We start from the raw sequence: 20,395 nt of genomic DNA, 5'->3' as shown, positions 1-20,395 counted from the left end.
TGGACAGCACCCTTGTTGGCTTTTGCTATTAAATTCCCCACTCTGGCCCGGCAGGAGGAGAGAAGATTCCCTTGCGCTGGCTTTCCCTGAAATACAGAATCCTAGAACCAGAGAAGGTTGGGACCCCAAAGCTTCATCTAATCTAACCCCTTGCAATGCAGGAATGACGATCATTTCCAAGATGATTCCCAGGACAGGTATTGGCTGTGTGAATGGGTTTTCCAGACATCTGATCCCCATTGAAATACCCAAGGTCAGATAACTGCAAGATTCTGTGTCCGAGCTGTCAACAGATCTCTCCCCTCTGACGGATCTTTCACCTTGCCCAATGTCCCTGGAAAGGCAACCAGGTTTTTCCACACAGCTTAATGATCAAATCTTGGAAAAGCAAAGCGATGGACATGAATTGTGCGAAGGCGGGAGGAGAAGAGAGAACATGTGGACCAAACAATACCCCAATACTTATGAATGATTGGGGGGGACGGTCAGCGGCTGGCATCCCCCATGCACAAATCTGGCTCCTCTCAGTGGTGATATTTGCCCACTCGGTTGCCAGCAGTCGATTCTTTGAAATGAGGGGTGAGTAGACTCATGGGAGACTAGCTGAGGTGTTATCCCTTCATGACCCCCGTTCGATTGTCAAAATGTCCCCACCCACAAGGCAAAAGAGCATTTGTTGCTGGGCAGGACTCTCGAGTTACTGTCGCCGACGACTGCAACGCCAAATGAATACTTAAGATTTGTTTTGGGTTTTCTCCTTCCCTGAATGGAGGACTGCAATCCCATAATAAGCCAGGATGGAAAAGGAGATGCATTGTACAGCAAATGCCACAGATAAACACTAAGTGGGAGACTTCAGGGTCTGGAAAAAGACACGAGAGCTGGGACAGAATTGTTGGGTTCTGGGTACCATGGCTAGTGACTGTCGCAAGAGGAATCTCGTGCATCCAGCAGTTTTGCAACTGCCTGCACTGTGCCAGTGTTAATTTAATTGCTTCTCTGACGTCTTGATTATGCCTCCCCCTCTTCCTCCTCTCTCCACCCATTGCTATCAATAAATCTTTATTATTATTATTTTCAAAGCATCTGTTCCCACCAGGAATGGATCCGAAAGAGGGATTTCCTACCGCCCTTAGGAACACAGGACCTGAGTCAGACCGCCGCTCCATCTATCTCAGTACTGTTGACACGGACTGGCAGCCGCTCTCCAGGATCTGCAGACTGGGGTCTCGACCAGCCCTATCTGGAGATGCTGGGGATTCATAGAATCATAGAATCTTAAGAGTTGGAAGGGACCCAAGATTAATCTTGTCCAATCCCCTGCAATGCAGGAATCTCAGCTAAAGCATCCATGACAGATGGCCATCCAACCTCTGCTTAAAAATCTCCAAGAAAGGAGAGCCCACCACCTCTGGTGGGAGTCTGTTCCACTGCCAGACAGCTCTGACTGCCAGAAAGGTTTTTCCGAATGTTTAGTCGGAATCTCCTTTCTTCTAACTTGAAGCCATTGGCTTGAGTCCTGCCCTCCAGAGCAGGAGAAAATAAGCTTGTTCCCTCTTCCGTGTGACAGCTCTTTAAATATTTGAAGGTGGCTCTTATATCTCAGTTTCCTCTTCTTCAGGCTAAACATATCCAGCTCCTTCGACCGTTCCTCATAAGGCATAGTTTCCAGACCCTTGATCATCTTGGTCGCTCTCTTCTGCACACATTCCAGCTTGTCAACATCCTCCTTTAATTGCGGAGCCCAGAATTGGACGCAGTATTCCAGATGTGGTCTGACCAAGGCAGAATAGAGTGGTACTATGACTTCCTTGATTTGGACACTAGACTTGGAACCTTGATTGAACCTTGGCCCTTCTGCATGCAAGGCAAATGCTCTCTCATTGCGCTATGGCCTCCCCAAATTAAATTCTCTTTCATTCTCACACAAAACGCCCTTGCTTTTTTGAAAGGAAGAGGTGAAACGTAGGTCACAGGTGGCGCAGTCCTTAAACAGCAGCTCGCTTGACCGGTGATCAGCTTTGTTTGGGCACGACGATTACCATCATTTAACCAACGCTAATCCTGGCATGTTTAAAAACAATATTGCAAAGCTGCTGTTTAACGCTGGCATTCCCACTCCTGCAAACATCAAGGAGCTATAAAGCGCTTGAGCCGATTTAAACAAAAGCAAGCCCAGCCTTGCCTATCTGAAAGCAAACAGAATGGCTTTATTAAGCTTAATCCTCAAAGCTTTTCAGTGCATTTTACACTTGACCTCTTCGATTTGGCCCTCCTTTGCAAATCTTACAGGCTCCAGACTGTAACCAATTTATGGAGAAGATGGGTCAGCTCAGTCTTTAGATTAAAGTGGTTCAGTCATAGAGGGTGCATTTTGCATACAGAAGAAGCCAGATTTGATCCCCAGCATGGCTAGTTAACTGAATCAGATGGCAAGGGATAGAGAAGATATGAAAGTCCCTGGATCAACGTCTTTGGACTACAACTCCCATCAGCCACTGGAGGGCACCACCTTGGCAAACACTGCCCTAGAGAGCTGCTGCCCATCAGACAATACTAATCTAGATGGACATAAACACCTTTCCAGTTATAGTCTTCAGTTCTGCCTCGAAGAGAACTTTTGTCTGGCTCCATGGTTTGGATGTTTAACTGAGGCCACAAACCTTGTGCGACTTGCCCAGCCGAACCCTGGCTGGCATTCTTCCTCAGTGGCGCTCCCGTCAATCTGAAGGCAGTGTTTGGTTAGCAAGCCACAAGTTGGAACTGTTTGTGCCCAGCGCTGAAACGACAAGATGGTGGCAAAGGGCTTTCCTGCAGGAACGTTTTTCGAAGGCAGACCTATGCTTTTTGCCTAAGGTCCATGCATTTCATGAAGGGCCCACTTACATTTTCTCCAATACTTCAGGCGCTAGGGGGTCCCAAGACCTGATCCCCTTCTGCCACCAAATGAACATGAATTAAAACACATCACAGCTTTTGTAAAATCTCTGCCAAACCCTGCGTGCCAGTTTCATGCAGCTCATTCCCCTTCCCTGAAAGAAACAGTCGTTTTTCTGCCATGTTTGTGTGGATGGTAGACATTTGTGAGGGGCATTGAGCTTAATCATTTAAGTTGCTGAGGGCTGTTGTTCCTTCACTGTAACGTGAAAAAATAGCCTTTGCAGCCTCTGCGGCTGTCACACTTGCAAGGAAGAAGTTATGGTGTAACTTTTTCCATGCTAAACATTCCAGGAACTGTAGCAGCTGGGGAGGCTGCAAATTATTTACATGTGCAAGCACCTTGTAACAAAAAGGGGAAGACCAACCTTCAAGCCTCTACACTTCAACCCAAATTTCCAGCAGAACATTGGTTGTCATTTTTAGAATGGAATTAAGACTATAAACCTGTTGGTATGTTGTCTTTTGGTTAAAAGAAAAGAATAAAATATAGATACAGTAAAATAAAAGGAGAATTCCCTGGATGCCTAGCTCCAGGTTTGGGGGCGAGTACTCTCTTGTGAGAGAGCCCCAGCAGAAATTTAAAATCACAAAAGCATGTAGCAAAGTCAAGCATGGAAACGGAGGCTTTAAAATATCCGCTTCTAAGTTGCTTCCAAAGTTCCCCAATTCCCTTAGCATAGAAAGAGACCATAGATTTGGCAAGTCAAAAAATGGTTTACTTACAAACTCTTCAAAGGTCAGATTCATGTGCTTTTCCATACATCAGTCAGAAAACACAGGCAGTCAAACTTAAGTTTAGTTCCAAAGTGGTGAAGGTTCCTAAATTAATTGTATAGAAACACGAAGGTGGCTTGCTTAAGCCATGCGGTCTCCTTACCGGAAGGGTTCACATGATACAAGTGTGGTGGAAAGTGGGAGAACCAAGAGTTTGATAGTGCTTCCTTTGAATGTGAGCAGAGGTGACCTTGTCAAACCTTGCAGGACAGCATATACTGTGGTCTTAATCCTTCCATGCATTAATTCGAGTTGAGCACGCTGATTACAAAACCCAGGGGACAGTGCCAGGGTTTGGCTGCATTTTCATTATTAAAAATAATGTTTTGGATCATTCAGATGCTTCTCTAAGGGAGCCTCTTTTTGTAACATGTGCGGAGCATGCCGAGATCTACAGAGACGGAACTGGCACGCGTGTTTCATCCCACAGGGCTGGGTTTTTTTTCTTTTTTAATATAGTACGTTACTCAAAACGTGTGCCCTAAAATTCAGCTGTGCTGAAAATTTATCCTGTGTTCCAGCTCCAGACATTTCCGGAGGCTTATTATGGGGTGCAGGATTTGTCCTTGCTCTGACAGCTGGTCTGGGAAGAGGGGTGGCTCCTCCTCCTGGAGAGGAGGCAAAAGACAGGCAGGGACCTGATCCATCGCCGGGGGAGACCCATCCCTCAGTTTACAGGAGGAAAGAGATTGCTTTCTGAAATTATGAAAGGGGTAGAAAATCTTGGGTGAAATTATCGTGGCTTTTTGCTATGTATACCTTACTCTCGGGATGCGGGTGGCACTGTGGGTTAAACCACAGAGCCTAGGACTTGCCGATCAGAAGGTCGGTGGTTCTAATCCCCGCGACGGGGTGAGCTCACGTTGCTCAGTCTTTGCTCCTGCCAACCTAGCAGTTCAAAAGTATGTCAAAGTGCAAGTAGATAAATAGGTACCACTCCAGCGGGAAGGTAAACAGTGTTTCTGTGCACTGCTCTGGTTCTCCAGAAGTGGCTTAGTCATGCTGGCCACATGACCCTGAAGCTGTACGCCGGCTCCCTCGGCCAGTAAAGCGAGATGAGTGCCGCAACCCCAGAGTCGGCCACGACTGGACCTAATGGTCAGGGGTCCCTTTACCTTTTTTACCTTACTCTCAGGGTGACTGAGGTGTTTGTGGGCAGTTTCTTCCCTTCTGCAAAAGAATGTGTTGCTCTCTTCAGCCTTGCTGTTTGCCTATGTTTCCCCAAACCTCACGACATTCTCAAGTTGGCTTTCCCATTTGCATGAGAAGGTCAGATACTCTCTATTCTCCAACTGCTCTTTTTGGGGGGTTTTACATAAAATTTTATTAACTTTTTAAAAAATCCATGTGGATCTTTTTTTCAAAAAAAAAAGTATAAAGGGGAAAACTTCCCTCAAAAACAAAATCAGCAGGCACCCTTATCTCCAGCAACTTGGTAGCTGGCTTCCCCAGTTTTCTATGCTTCAATTAATGCCCAGGGGTAGATGTCATAAGTAAGGCATTGCAGGGGGTTGGACTAGATGACCCTTCAGGTCCCTTCCAACTGTACAATTCTATGAATCTGTGACTCTTCCCATGGGGCTTTTCTTAAAGATAAATAAATCAGGTAACCAGGTAGGCTGCAGAGCACTGGAGAAATGTCGAATGTGACCCTCCCCGTTGTTTTCATCACTCTGTGCCAAGAAACACTTCACCTGTTGAATTTCCATGTATTTTGTTTTACAAAAGAAGTGACAACCAAATTTCGATGTGTTCTAGGTTGACCCATGCTGCAGCTTAGCTGAGGATGCAAACCTGTGCCTTTACCACTCCAGGCTACAGGAGGGAGGTCGTATTACGCAAGACTTCCACCATGTTGTAAATAAATAAGTTAACAGACACCCCCTGCAGTTAGAAAACTAGCTCATAAGGGAGAAGGCTGGAGGGGGGTTGTTTTTCCCTGACTTGCTAGTTTTCTACGTGCAGGGAGTTTGAAGCATTTGAATATGTGAGCCCCACCTGCAGGTGGAAGTGCTGGAGTCCAGAAACAGGTTGACCACCGCCAAGTCGAACTACTTTGAACTACAAGTTGAACTTCTTTGAACGTAGTTCGCCCTAGTTGGCAGCCCTGGATGGTTAGGCTAGGGAAATTGACCAGCATCTTTGGGCCAATAAACTGGTTGATAACCTTAAGTGACGTTCATACCATTTCTTTAATAATAATAATAATAAAAACAATCCATGTATTTTTAGTGTGATAAGAGTCTGTGGAAAGGTGCTGTTCCAAGAAGATGCTTGCTTGAATGGTCGATGGCGAGGCAGGAGCCCGAACAAGTTTAAGATTATTTAACGTTATAATATATACGTGTGAATATCTCTCTATATATTATGATGCGATATGACTACCGATCTGCATACTGACTTCACCTGTTAGAATGAACGGAAATAAATGGACAGGCATTCATTTCCAAATTGAGAAAGTCTTCCTTCTTCGTCCTTTCGCTTCTCAAAATCTCTTCGTTGCAGCGATGTGGGTGCCAAAAATCCGGAGTTCTGCGCATGCACACGCACACTAGAAAGCAACAAAACTCGCTAGTATGTACTGCAACTGCAAGCACATTTGCAATGCTCAGCAGGATCTGATATGGTTTCAAACATTTTGCAGGTTGAAAACTCAAATTTTGCACCAAGAGAAACTGAACTCTGGGTGAGTTACAGAAGTTCAGCATATAGGTACATCATTTATGCTGTTTTGCATGATTCATATGACCACCAACCCCCCGTTATTTTATTTATTGCATTTACAACCCCCCTCTCCATCAATGAGCTCAAGGTAGCATACTATGTAATAATAATAATAATAATAATAATAATAATAATAATAATAATAATAATATACCCCACCCATCTGGCTGGGCTTCCCCAGCCACTCTGGGCGGCTTCCAACAAAATATTAAAATACAGTAATGCATCCAACATTAAAAGCTTCCCTAAACATGTCTTTTAAAAGCCTGGTAGTAGTTCTCTTTGACATCTGTATGGTTTTCCACCCCCCATTTTATCCTCATAACAACCCAGTGAGCTTAGGCTGAGCAACAGCGAGTGGCCTAAGATCACCCAGTGAACTTCATGGCTGAGTGAGGATCTGAACCCGTATCTCCCAGGTCTTAACTACTATGCCACATTCACTCTCATCATACAATTCATTCTGGCTATTATAAACGATCTCATTCATGAAAAGTGGTGGGATTAGCTCAGGGGCCGGATTCCCTCCTGGAAACTAACCAGGGGGCCGCAGGACAGTGGTGGGCGGGGCCTAGCTGCAAAAGTGGGCGTGGCAACATCTTCGACTTGACTTTGTACAATAGGCTACATTCCAGCTGGTCACAACAGAATTTGAGGAGGGAATGGCCAAGCGCAATGAGGGCTGCGGCTTAGGAAGGGTGTATAGCTAGGGGAGCGTCCTGAGGGCCAGATAGGAGGGAGACAGGGGCCACATTTGGCCACCAGGTCTGAGGTTCCCCCATTCCTGTTTTAGAAATGAACCAGTTGAAGGAATTCAGAAGGTGAGCCTGTGGAGCGCAGGTGAGCCGTAGGGGACATGAATCGAAGATTCTCCAAGGAACAAAGTTTTATAGTCTGGGCAAAGCTTCCAGAACAGGAGGATGTAAAGGAGAGGAAGGCATACAAAAGGGGTGGGCAGTTTTGGTTGTTTTGCACTCTGCACATGTTCAGAAAACCCTCTCTCATCACATTCCCTTAAAAGTTCTTTTCCATTAAAAAAAAGCAATTTGCACATGCTCAGAATCCCTTGGGTATTTTTAAAAACACCTCTCTCCCACGCAAGGCAGGGGGAATGCTCTGTGCATGCTCAGAGGCACAAAGCCCAAAGTGCTAAAGTGTTGTTGTTTAGTAGTTTAGTCGTGTCCAACTCTTCGTGACCCCATGGACCAGAGCACGCCAGGCATTCCTGTCTTCCACTGCCTCCCGCAGTTTGGTCAAACTCATGCTGGTAGCTTCGAGAACACTGTCCCACCATCTCGTCCTCTGTCGTCCCCTTCTCCTTGTGCCCTCCATCTTTCCCAACATCAGGGTCTTTTCCAGGGAGTCTTCTCTTCTCATGAGGTGGCCAAAGCATTGGAGCCTCAGCTTCAGGATCTGTCCTTCCAGTGAGCACTCGGGGCTGATTTCCTTCAGAATGGATAGGTTTGATCTTCTTGCAGTCCGTGGGACTCTCAAGAGTCTCCTCCAGCACCAGAATTCAAAAGCATCAATTCTTCGGCGATCAGCCTTCTTTATGGTCCAGCTCTCACTTCCACACATCACTACTGGGGAAACCATGGCTTTCACTATACGGACCTTTGTCAGCAAGGTGATGTCTCTGCTTTTTAAGATGCTGTCTAGGTTTGTCATTGCTTTTATCCCAAGAAGCAGGCGTCTTTTAATTTTGTGACTGCTGTCGCCATCTGCAGTGATCATGGAGCCCAAGAAAGTAAAATCTCTCACTGCCTCCATCTCTTCCCCTTCTATTTGCCAGGAGGTGATGGGACCAGTGGCCAAGATCTTCGTTTTTTTGATGTTGAGCTTCAGACCATATTTTGTGCTCTCCTCTTTCACCCTCATTAAAAGGTTCTTTAATTCCTCCTCACTTTCTGCCATCAAGGTTGTGTCATCTGCATCTCTGAGGTTGTTGATATTTCTTCTGCCAATCTTAATTCCGGCTAGGGATTCATCCGGCCCAGCCTTTCGCATGATGAATTCTGCATATAAGTTAAATAAGAAGGGAGACAATATACAGCCTTGTCGTACTCCTTTCCCAATTTTGAACCAATCAGTTGTTCCATATCCAGTTCTAACTGTAGTTTCTTGTCCCAGAGGAAGGCAGACAAATGGGGTGAGCAGTTTTGGTTGTTTTGCACTCTGCACATGTTCAGAAAACCCTCTCTCACCACATTCCCTTAAAAGTTCTTTTCCTTAAAAAAAAAGCAATTTGCACATGCTCAGAATCCCTTGAACCTTGGATATTTTTAAAAGCACCTTTCTCCCACGCGGGGCGCGGGGAACGCTCTGTGCGTGCTCAGAGGCACAAAGCCCAAAGTGATAAAGTGCTTTTTTGGAAACCAAGAGGACAACAACCCTGAAGGGACTTGTCCTGACCTCTAGGTGGCATTTTGGGGGAAATCATCTGCTCATAGACATCACCATGAACAGCTGCTAGGAGAGAGCGGAGCCCAAAAGAGGTGAGGCGGGGAAGGCAGGGCGCTCTGACATCGATCGCTCCGGAGACGCGCAGTTCGGCGCTCTGCTGAGTTGGTCTGCCGGATCAGCTGCTTTGAGAAAGTGCGAAAGGAGTTTCGCATCCCTGGAGAGGTACCGAGTCCGGATTCCTCTCCGCAAAAATGCCATGATCAGAACGCAGAAGCCTAAAAAGAGAGAGAGAGCCAGAGAGAAGCCAGGTTGGCTGAGCACGCGGAGCGTTCACACGTTCACTTGCTTCCCGCTGATGCGCGTGGAGACTCTGACACGCGGGGTGCACGTGTGCACGGCTTCCTTCGGCAAAGCATTGTGTTCGCGGGGGGGGGGGGTTGCTTACTGACGTCTGCAGTCGTAGAGGGATGTGAACACGTAGACGTGTTGGACGCGGAAGCTTTCCGGACGTAGTATCCATGCCAGAAAATCCGAGGAGATGATAGGATCATAGAATTGCAGTGTTAGAAGGGACCTTGAGGATCACTTATAGTCCAACCTCCTGCAATACAGGAATACGTCAGCCGCACGAGCTTCACCGCTTAATTGTTTTTTAAAAAACTCAACCACAAAAGTGTAGGCGCTGCTGCACCAAAAGGTAGATTTCTTGCAAATGTGAAACAGGTTGCACCTGTCAGAGTGTCAGTTGCAAAAAGAATGAAACCGTTAAAATCAACTTTTAAAAAAGTGAGAAACTTAAAGCGGATTGAGACACCACATCAACATTCCAAATGCCTGGGTAGTCTCCTGGAAACCAAAATGGTTTTAACAAGTGCTGAACAGAGTACAGTGAAGGCACCTGCTGGTTATCAATCGGCAAGGAGTTCCAAAGTGTAGGCACTGCTGCACCAAAAGGTAGATTTCTTGCAAATGTGAAACAGGTTGCACCTGTCAGAGTGTCAGTTCCTGCAGCTGAAGAGGCTCAGAAAGCAGGACCCAGGCCAGAATGAGCAGCCTTACAAAACGTACTTTAATGTGTTGGGCAGCAGACAGAAGGCCAAGAACATCTGCATCGTTGCCATTTCTGGCGGTTGTAGGATGGATGGCGGCTAACAGATTAGGTTGAATCCTGTAAAAACAGAAGTACTGTTTTGGGGGGACAGGAGGTGGGCAGGTGTGAAGGACTCCCTGGTCCTGAATGGGGAAACTGTGCCCCTGAAGGACCAGTTGCGCAGCCTGGGAGTCATTTTGGACTCATAGCTGTCCATGGAGGCGCAGGTCAATTCTGTGTCCAGGGCAGCTGTTTACCAGCTCCATCTGCTATGCAGGCTGAAACCCTCCCTGCCTGCGGACTGTCTCGCCAGAGTGGTGCATGCTCTGGTTATCTCCCGCTTGGACTACTGCAACATGCTCTACGTGGGGCTACCTTTGAAGGTGACCCGGAAACGACAACTAATCCAGAATGCAGCAGCTAGACTGGTGACTGGGAGTGGCCGCTGAGACCATATAACACCAGTCCTGAAAGACCTACATTGGCTCCCAGTACATTTCCGAATACATTTCAAAGTGTCGGTGCGGACCCTTAAATCCCTAAACGGCCTTGGCCCAGTATACCTGAAGGAGCGTCTCCACCCCCATTGTTCAACCTGGACACTGAGGTCCAGTGCCAAGGGCATTCTGACGGTTCCCTCACTGCGAGAAGCCAAGTTACAGGGAACCAGGCAGAGGGCCTTCTCGGTAGTGGCACCTGCCCTGTGGAACACCCTCCCACCAGATGTCAAAGAGAAAAACAACTACCAGACTTTTAGAAGACATCTGAAGGCAGCCCTGTTTAGTGAAGCTTTTAATGTTTAACAGACCACTGTATTGTAATACTTTGTTGGAAGCGACGCAGATGGGCGGGGTATAAATTATTATTATTATTATTATTACCAGCTGCCCACACCAAGCCTCTGAAGAGGCAACCATCTACCAACTTGCTAGGGTGCTTGTTCCGTCCTGAGGAGAGTGTTGTGATGTGATACAGTTTTCATAACTGCTTATAACTAAGCATAGAAGCGTAGTAATCGTACCACTCTATTCTGCCTTGGTCAGACCACACCTGGAATACTGTGTCCAGTTCTGGGCACCACAATTTAAGAAGGATGTTGACAAGCTGGCACGTGTGCAGAGGAGAGTGACAAAGATGATCAAGGGTCTGGAAACTACGCCTTATGAGGAATGGTTGAAGGAGCTGGGTATGTTTAGCCTGGAAAAAAGGAGATATGATAGCCATATTCAAATGTCTAAACCAGGGGTCATCAACCTTTTTTCAGCCTGTCCACCATCCCTCAGACCATGTGGTGGGCCGGACTATATTTTGGAAAAATAATAATGAATGAATTCCTATGCCCCACAAATAACCCAGATATGCATTTATTTTTTTTAAAGCACACATTCTACTCATGTAAAAACACCAGGCAGGCCCCACAAATAACCCAGAGATGCTTTTTAAATAAAAGGACACATTCTACTCATGTAAAAACACGCTGGTTCCCGGACCATCCACAGGCCGGATTGAGAAGGCGATTGGGCCGCGTTTGGCCACCGGGCCTTAGGTTGCCTACCCCGATCTAAACGGCTTTCACATGGAGGATTGATCAAGTTTGCTCTGGACCCGAACCAATGGGTTGAAGTTACAAGAAGGGATATTCCCACAAAACGTCAGGAAGAACCTTAGGATAAGAGCTGTTCAACAGTGGAACGGTCTCCCTCGGGAGGTTGTGGGCTCTCGTTCCTTGCAAGTTTTTAAACAGAGGTTGGATGGCCATCTGTCATGGATGCTTTAGTTGAGATTCCTGCACTGCAGGGGTTGGACTAGATGACCCTTGGTCCCCTTCCAACTCTATGATTCTGCGATTCTATTATTCTTTATATTCCACAATTTTTTGTGCCTGTACATCATGGGTAGGCAAACTAAGGCCCAGCGGCCTTCTAAATCCTGCCCGGGAATCAGCGTGTTTTTACATGAGTAGAATGTGCCCCTTTATTTAAAATGCATCTCTGGGTTACTTGTGGGGCCTGCATGGTGTTTTACATGAGTAGGATTTGTACTTTTATTTAAAATGCATCTCTGGGTTATTTGTGGGGCATAGAATCCATTCATTCCTTCCCCCCCCAAAATATATATATATAGTCCAGCCCCCCACAAGGTCTGAGGGACAGTGGACTGGCCCCCTACTGAAAAATTTTGCTGAAAAAGTATAGGCTTGGAGTTGGCCCTGTCGGTGGAAAGTCCATTGCACAAGAGCTGTGTCTTTGCGCGCTTAACTTGGCCCCTTTCAGCTTCAGGGACCCGGCTGCCACCCCCTAACTTTCTCCCTCTCCTGCAGCGATGCCCGAGGGCCCGACTGTGAAGAGGTTCCAGTTTCAGTGCTCCCCATTTGTGGGGCAGGCCGTGACCAAAGTAGGGGGAAGCACGAAGCAGATGAACCCGGATGATCTGAAGGGGCTGCTGCTGCGGGACACTCAGGTGATTCTCGCACCCATTTGGCTCCCCCAAATACCTTGTGTACAGTGGTACCTCTGGATGCGAACGGGATCCGTTCCGGAGGCCGTTCACAACCTGAAAGGAACGCAACCTGGGTCTCCGCGGAGCGTAACCTGAAAACGCTCAACCTGAAGCACAACGCTCAACCTGAAGCACTTCCGGCGGGAAGGTGAACGGCATTTCCGTGCGCTGCTCTGGTTCGCCAGAGTCGGCCAGGACTGGACCTAATGGTCAGGGGTCCCTTTACATCACTCAAAGCATCATCTTGTGCTTGGCCTAATTAAAACTTAATACAGTGGTGCCCCACAAGACGAATGCCTCTCAAGACGAAAAACCCGCTAGACGAAAGGGTTTTCCGTTTTGGAGGCGCTTCGCATAACGAATTTCCTATGGGTTTGCTTCGCAAGACAAAAATGTCTTGCGAGTTCCTGCGGGGTTTTTTTTCTTCCCTCCCCCTTTTTCTAAGCCGCTAAGCTGCTTATCTGCTTATCTGCTAAACCGATAAGCAGCTAAAAGCCGCTAAAAGCCGCTAATAGCGCTAATCCGCTAATCCGTCAATGGGCTTACTTTGCAAGACTAAAAACCGCTAGACGAAGAGACTCGCGGAACGGATTCTTTTCGTCTTGCGAGGCACCACTGTACAGTACATGCTAATTTCAGAGGATTTAGAAACACCCAATACAAATGTCAAAGCAGCTTATCTTTAGTAGCTGTTGACGTGCCCAACAGCTTAAAAACACATAGGGTGTGCCAACCTAGTTTTAATACTCCAAGCATTAATTAAATTCTAGCACCCACTTGATTCCAGAAATTTAGGTCAAGTCTAGTGCCCACCAACTTACAGCAATATTATTATTATTTTCCCTTTCTTTTTTAAAAAAATACGGTAATTTTTATTAAGAATTTCAACATAACAAACGCTGGCTCCCTCGGCCTGAAAGCGAGATGAGCGCCACAATCCCATAGTCGCCTTTGACTGGTCTTAACCATCCAGGGGTCCTTTACCTCACCTTTTTTTACTTAAATTGATCCATAAAATGAAAGCAATAATCAATGTACTGTACTATAAAATAAATAAGGCATTATTGTAGATGATAAAAATCATCATCCACACAGTCACAAATGAACCGAAAAAGCCTTGGAAACAAAAACACAAAATAAATAGCGAAAACAAAAGCGCCAAACTTAATCTGTTCCAGAAGTCCGTTTGACTTCCAAAACGTTTGAAAACCAAGGCGCAGCTTCTGAAATTTTACATCTCTATGATGAATACAGTGTGAAACAGAAAACGATGCCTTCTGATATCCCCGATTTTTTTCAGGTCCATGGGAAGAATTTGTTCCTGGCTTTTGATGGAGTTCAGGAAGCAGCACCCAGCAGCGAGGGCTCGTCTACAGAACCTTCCAAACCCGGGTCAAGCAGCCAGGGGATGGGCCGTGGTAGAGGCAGTCCCATTCTCCAGAGTTGGGAAGGAGGCAAGGCCGTCTCTGGGGGTCCGTGGTGCCCCCTGCAGGAGGAGCATGAAGCTGATCTGCCATCATTTATGGACGACGCTGCTGGACCCCCTTGGAAATGGCTACGCTTCCACTTTTGGCTGTATGGGAGCGTCCGTGCCAATGAGTTTGCAAGGGCCAACAAGCCTAATAAAAGAGGGGACTGGAAAGATCCGGTTCCCAGGTACGAATTTGATAATTACTATGCTGTGCAGAGGGACGTGGGTGGCGCTGTGGGTTAAAGCACAGAGCCTAGGACTTGCTGATCAGAAGGTTGGCAGTTCGAATCCCTGTGATGGGGTGAGCTCCCGTTGCTCCTGCCAACCTAGCAGTTCGAAAGCACGTCAAAGTGCAAGTAGATAAATAGGTACCGCTCTGGCGGGAAGGTGAACGGTGTTTCCGTGCGCTGCTCTGGTTCGCCAGAAGCGGCTTAGTCATGCCGGCCACATGACCCAGAAGCTGTATGCCAGCTCCCTTGGCCAATAAAGCGAGATGAGCGCCGCAACCAGAATCAGCCACGACTTGACCTAATGGTCAAGTCTTTACCTTTACTTTTACGCTGTGCAGATGCCACAAAAAAATAGGCCCAGGTAGCTTCCTGTTTGCACAGAGTTGTGAGCAAAAACTGTCATAAGTCCTAATGCAAGTGTTAGCCTACAGTGACATGGATTTCAAGCACTGGCAAATAGACCAAGGCAGCAGCTTACACTTTTTCTAAACCAGAGGTGCAGAACCTTCGGCTCACAGGCTAATATTTTTGCAAAAACACCTCCACCCACCCACCAGCTGATTGGCTGGGTCAGGGCCAGATTTAGGGTTGTGCAGGCGGTTCCCCGTACCAGGCATCAAGCTAAGTGGGCAAACAACAACAACAACAAAACAACAACAACATTTATATGAGTACCTACTGAGAAAATCCACAAAAATGTAACTTTTCCAAAAAGAATTATTGTGTTAATAGGAAATATTTAGGGATGGGGGCACTAAATTTCCTCCTTGCTCATGGTGCCATATTACCAAAATCCGCCCCGTCTGGCTTGGACTTCTAATTTAAGCAAGCAGGTGGGCCAGAGGACAGAGGAGTCTGTGCAGTGTGTCCTCTCTCCTGTTGCAGGAGAATCCTCTCTCCTGTGCAGCTGCTTAAAGAGCGCTTTTGTGGAGCTCTTTAAGAGTCCCTGGGCTCTGTTTCGAACCTCTGAAGGCCCTTAGAAGCAGTCTTCCCACCTCTTTCAAACATTGGCTGGGCGGGGTGGAGTTGAGGGGAGGATGCTTCAGTCTGCAGTTTTGCAAAGCCCTATTCTAAACATTGCTGAGCACATTGCTTCAAAGAGTGCTTTTGCAAAAGGGTTTCAGACAGGTCACCTTTGACGCAGACAGCAGAGCAGGGTGAATTGTCTTAAAACCCCTTTGCAAACAGTAGAGGGACTACCAACAGCCCAATGTCTGCCTAATACTTGGAGATGCTGCATGTGGGATTTGGAAAGATGAGTGGAGCCACCCACCTGTCAATCATCTGACACCAATTGATTGACATGCAGGTAGTCCCTGCTTCTCAGATTTGGACGGATTACAATAAGACTCTGGATCATAGAGACCAAAATGTTTCCCTACCCCTATTCTAAGATAATAAGATATTCTTCGTTCGGCTTTCAGGCTGGTTCTGCATTTTGATGGAGGGGGCTTTCTCGTCTTTTATAACTGCCGGATCCATAGCTGTTCTTCTCCTACCGCTGAGCCGGCTACTGACATCCTGAGCTTGGAGTTTGATCAGGAACGTGCTTTGGGGGCCCTGTGCAAAGCTGTACCTGTGTGCCACACCCTCCTGGACCAAAAATATTTCTCAGGGCTTGGTATGTATCGGGGTTGTGCAGTATCTCTTTAGTTTTCTTCCCAGTACAGTGGTACCTTGGTTCTCAAACGTAATCCGTTCCGGAAGTCCGTTCCAAAACCAAAGCATTCTGAAACCAAGGCGCGCTTTCCCATAGAAAGTAAGGCAAAATGGATTAATCCGTTCCAGACTGTTAAAAACAACCCCTAAAACAATTTGACATGAATTTTACTATCTAAGGAGACCATTGATCCATCAAATGAAAGCAATAAAAAAATGTACAGTGGTACCTGGGGTTACAGATGCTTCACGTTATAGATGCTTCAGGTTACAGACTCCGCTAACCCAGAAATAGTACCCCAGGTTAAGAACTTTGCTTCAGGAAGAGAACAGAAATCGCGTGGCAGCAGCGGGAGCCCCATTAGCTAAAGTGGTACCTCAGGTTAAGAACAGTTTCAGGTTAAGAATGGTGCTGAAGGTCCTGTGTGAGATGGAGGCGGTTGGAGGATGGATGGCGGCTAATGGATTGAGGTAGAATCCTGACAAGACAGAAGTACTATTTTTGGGGGGCAAGGAGGCGGGTGGGTGTGAAGGACTCCTTGGTTCTGAATGGGGTAACTGTGCCCCTGAAGGACCAGGTGCGCAGCCTGGGGGTCATTTTGGACTCACAGCTGTCCATGGAGGCACAGGTCAATTCTGTGTCCAGGGCAGCTGTTTACCAGCTCCATCTGGTACGCAGGCTGAGACCCTAACTGCCGACAGACTGTCTCACCAGAGTGGTGCATGCTCTAGTTATCTCCCACTTGGACTACTGCAATGCACTTTATGTGGGGCTACCTTTGAAGGTGACCTGGAAACTACAACTAATCCAGAATACGGAGCCAGCCAGACTGGTGACTGGGAGTGGCTGCTGAGACCATATAACACCAGTCTTGAAAGATCTACATTGGCTCCCAGTACATTTCCAAACACAATTCAAAGTGTTGGTGCTGACCTTAAAAGCCCTAAATGACCTTGGCCCAGTATACCTGAAGGAGTGTCTTTTTTTTGTATCTCTTTGCCTACTATACCCAGTAAAAACGCTTCTGGTTTTTTTTAACAAAAGTGTTTTTAAACATTTTATTTCACTCATTATTCAGTGGTACCTCAGGTTAAGAACTTACAGGTGAAACTCGGAAAATTTGAATATTGTGGAAAAGTTCATTTATTTCAGTAATTCAACTTAAAAGGTGAAACTTATATATGAGATAGACTCATGACATGCAAAGCGAGATATATCAAGCCTTTATTTGTTATAATTGTGATGATCATGGCGTACAGCTGATGAAAACCCCAAATTAACAATCTCAGAAAATTAGAATATTAAATGAAATCAGTAAAACAAGGACTGCAAATAGAGCAATATTGGACTTCTGAGAAGTAGAAGCATGCATATGTACTCAGTACTTGGTTTGGGCCCCTTTTGCATCAGTTACTGCCTCAATGCAGCGTGGCATGGATGCTATCAGCCTGTGTCACTGCTGAGGTGTTATGGAAGACCAGGATGCTTCAATAGCAGCCTTCAGCTCTTCTGCATTGCTCGGTCTCATGTCTTTCATCTTTCTCTTGGCAATGCCCCATAGATTCTCTATGGCGTTCAGGTCAGGCAAGTTTGCTGGCCAATCAAGCACAGTAATCCCATGGGCATTGAACCAGGTTTTGGTACTTTTGGCAGTGTGGGCAGGTGCCAAAGTCCTGCTGGAAAATGAAGTCAGCATCCCCATAAAGCTCGTCTGCAGAAGGAAGCGTGAAGTGCTCCAAAATCTCCTGGTAGGCAGCTGTGTTGACCCTGGACTTGATGAAGCACAATGGGCCAACACCAGCTGATGATATGGCTCCCCAAATCTCTTTTCTGATGAGAGCAGCTTTTGCATTTCATTTGAAAACCAAGGACCCAGAGTCTGGAGGAAGAATGGGGAGGCACACAATGCCAGATGCTTGAAGTCCACTGTGAAGTTTCCACAGTCTGCGTTGATTTGGGGAGCCATGTAATCAGCTGGTGTTGGTCCACTGTGCTTCACTGAATTACTGAAATAAACGAACTTTTCCACGATATTCTAATTTTCCGAGTTTCACCTATAATTCATTCTGGATGTCCGTTCTTAACCTGAAACTGTTCTTAACCTGAGGTACCACTTTAGCTAATGAGGCCTCCCGCTGCTGCTGCTGCGCGATTTCTGTTCTCATCCTGAAGCAAAGTTCTTAACCCAAGGTACTATTTCTGGGTTAGCGGAGTCTGTAACCTGAATTGTCTGTAACCCGAGGTACCACTGTATATCATTTCCCAGAAAACCTTTACCTCTTTACAAGTCCACCACATATGGTAAAAGATACCTTCCTTTTCTTTACATTTCCAACACTCACTAGATCTTGTCCTATACAGTTTAGCAAGTTTTGATGGTGTTAAATGCCCTGTTTTAAACATTTCATCCCAGGGAATATCATTAAGAACGAGGCCCTGTACCTAGCGAAGATCCATCCGCTCTCCCTCGGATCCCTCCTGCCACTCCCGGAACTTAGGTCCCTGCTTGACCATGCTGTTCGCTTCACCTCAGAGTGGTTCATCAACAAGCAGCAGAGAGGGAGGCAGCATTGGCAGATCTACCAGAAAGAGAGATGCCCTGAAGGGCACCAGGTGAGGAAAGAAGCCTTTGGTCCTCCGGATGGACTGAGAAGACTTACCTGGTGGTGTCCCCAGTGCCAGCCTCAAGTTGCTCAGGAAGAGGATGAGGACCTTTCTACTCGCGGCAGCTGAAGGGTTAAGCCTCTCTGACCTCGGTTGAATTGTATTAGGATGCTAAAGTTTGAAGAGAGAGCAGGGCGAGGTGGGCGGGCACATGCCCACGATTGCTACGGAGAAGCCACCCAAACCCCAACCATTTCTACCCTGGTTTTAATACAGACGAGTACTTACCAAGCGGCTAGTCCTCATCGTATTGTGGCATTCACGTCCCCAGTCCTCGCTTGGGTGGTGGTGGGGTGTTGTTGTTGTTTCAAACGTGGCCTTGGGCCACGTTAAGCGTGAGTTCAGTGTAAGATGTTGGGCTAACGAAAACGGAGACGGCTGTTGAACTTTGAGTTTCTCAGTCTGAAAGACAGATTTTTCAGTTAGTGTAGCAGCCAAGGCTGTTGCAATAGACAGCAGAAGTTTAGCATTCTGCCTCTTTGGAGAATGAGAGCCCCATATAGATGTTGAGAAGTTCCTGGTTTCTGTATTAAAATTTTATTCGTTCCTTGACAGAAATGTTTCTCGTGCGTGTTTCTTCCAAGGGTCAGGGGGCTGTGACTAAGGCTCTGTGTTGAAAGAGTTTCACTGCAAGTGAGCAAACTGCAATTCTCAGGCTTCTTTGAGGGGAAACTATGGCCTTTCAAGTGGCATTTATTATCATTATCATTACTATTACTATTATTATTATTATTATTTATTATTATTATTCCCCACCACTCTGGCTGGCATTGAAAACCTCCTGATACAGGGCTGCCTTCAGATGCCTTCTAAAAGTTGTGCACTTATCTCCTTGACATATTATTATTTTTTAATAATAATAATGATAATGATAATGATATGCCCTGATGTGAGATCACAGTGCAGAGACAACCTTATTCCTCATCCTCAATCAGCAGACCAAACGAAACCCTAGGAGAAGGGAGACATTTCGTGTGGGTGGGCATGTAGAAACAGAGAATTGTAGAGTTGGAAGGGACCCCAAGGATCATCTAGTCCAACCCCCTGCAATGCACATATATGTGGCTAACCATTTGTGGGATGCTCTCCCCAAGGAAGTTTGCCTGGTGCCTTCATTATACACCTTTAAGCGCCGGGGCGGGGGGAAGAGGTTCTTCTTTAACCAGGCCTTTGGTTGACTGACATTCAATGCCCTTTTAAAATGTGTTGGGGATGGGGGAATAATTGGGTGGTTCTTGTTTTTATTTGGATTGTGCATTTGGCATTTCTATATTGCGATTTTATCCCTTGAGCCGCCCTGAGACCTGCTGGTATTGGGAGGGACCTACAGATTTAATAAATACTAATAATAATACAGTGGACGCTCAGGTTGTGAACATGATCCGTGTGGGATGCATGTTCACAACCCGCAGCGTTCGCGACCCGCAGCGCCACGTCTGTGCACGCACGGGTCGCGATTCGGCACTTCTGCACATGCGCAAAGCATGATTTAGTGCTTCTGCGCATGTGTGACCACTGAAACCCGGAAGTAACCCATTCCGGTACTTCCGGGTTCGGCGCAGTGCACAACCCAAAAACACACAACCTGAAGCGTCTGTATGTAACCTGAGGTATGACTGTAGTAGTAATAATAATAATACACACATACATATGTAGCCACCAAAATCCTAAGGGCCGCCCAATTTCTAGGGACTGTGGACCAACTAATCCCGGTGTAACATAAGAAGGAAGAAGGAAGACCTCATGATGTATGGAGCAGAACTTGTTGCCCAGGGAAAGGTCGAATGGTGTGAAGAATTGGGATTTTGTGATTGTATCAGGATGTAAGGAAATGCTGAAGGCTTGAGCTACCTGGAAAAAAACCAAGGGCTTGGGTTTGTCGAACTTTGTTCTTAAAAGAAGAATGTGGGTGGTTGGGTTTGTGTGTGCGAGAGAGCGCA

General features: G+C 46.5%; 1 protein-coding gene across 4 annotated transcripts; it reads left to right on the top strand.

Moving 5' to 3' along the window:
• Positions 1–8,992: 8,992 nt before the first annotated feature.
• NEIL2 (nei like DNA glycosylase 2) lies at positions 8,993–19,013 on the top strand. Of its 4 annotated transcripts, none has more exons than XM_081854952.1 (5): positions 8,993–9,063; positions 12,252–12,391; positions 13,731–14,086; positions 15,556–15,752; positions 18,205–19,013. In XM_081854952.1, the coding sequence occupies exons 2-5, from the start codon at positions 12,254–12,256 to the stop codon at positions 18,522–18,524; spliced, it is 1,011 nt and encodes a 336-aa protein (XP_081711078.1). In that variant the 5' UTR covers positions 8,993–9,063; positions 12,252–12,253; the 3' UTR covers positions 18,525–19,013. The 4 variants fall into 4 exon arrangements, with proteins under 4 accessions (XP_081711078.1, XP_081711077.1, XP_081711079.1 ...); XM_081854951.1 differs by having other exon boundaries at positions 9,008–9,149; XM_081854953.1 differs by having other exon boundaries at positions 9,028–9,063; positions 12,205–12,391.
• The last annotated feature ends 1,382 nt before the right edge of the window (positions 19,014–20,395 follow it).

The sequence above is a fragment of the Podarcis erhardii genome (genome assembly GCF_964252035.2).
Source record: "Podarcis erhardii genome assembly, chromosome: 3".
NCBI lineage: Eukaryota > Metazoa > Chordata > Lepidosauria > Squamata > Lacertidae > Podarcis > Podarcis erhardii.
Note: the sequence above shows the minus strand (reverse complement) of the source record. Positions and strands in the feature narration are given on the sequence as shown.

What these genes read in the sequence shown, in the direction of transcription:
- NEIL2 (XM_081854951.1), top strand. Translation starts at nt 9,098, where the DNA reads ATGATCAGAACGCAGAAGCCTAAAAAGAGAGAGAGAGCCAGAGAGAAG. An exon ending in GAGAGCCAGAGAGAAGCCAG is followed by an intron (nt 9,150 to 12,251) that starts GTTGGCTGAGCA and finishes CCTCTCCTGCAG; the next exon opens with CGATGCCCGAGGGCCCGACT. An exon ending in TGGAAAGATCCGGTTCCCAG is followed by an intron (nt 14,087 to 15,555) that starts GTACGAATTTGA and finishes TTCGGCTTTCAG; the next exon opens with GCTGGTTCTGCATTTTGATG.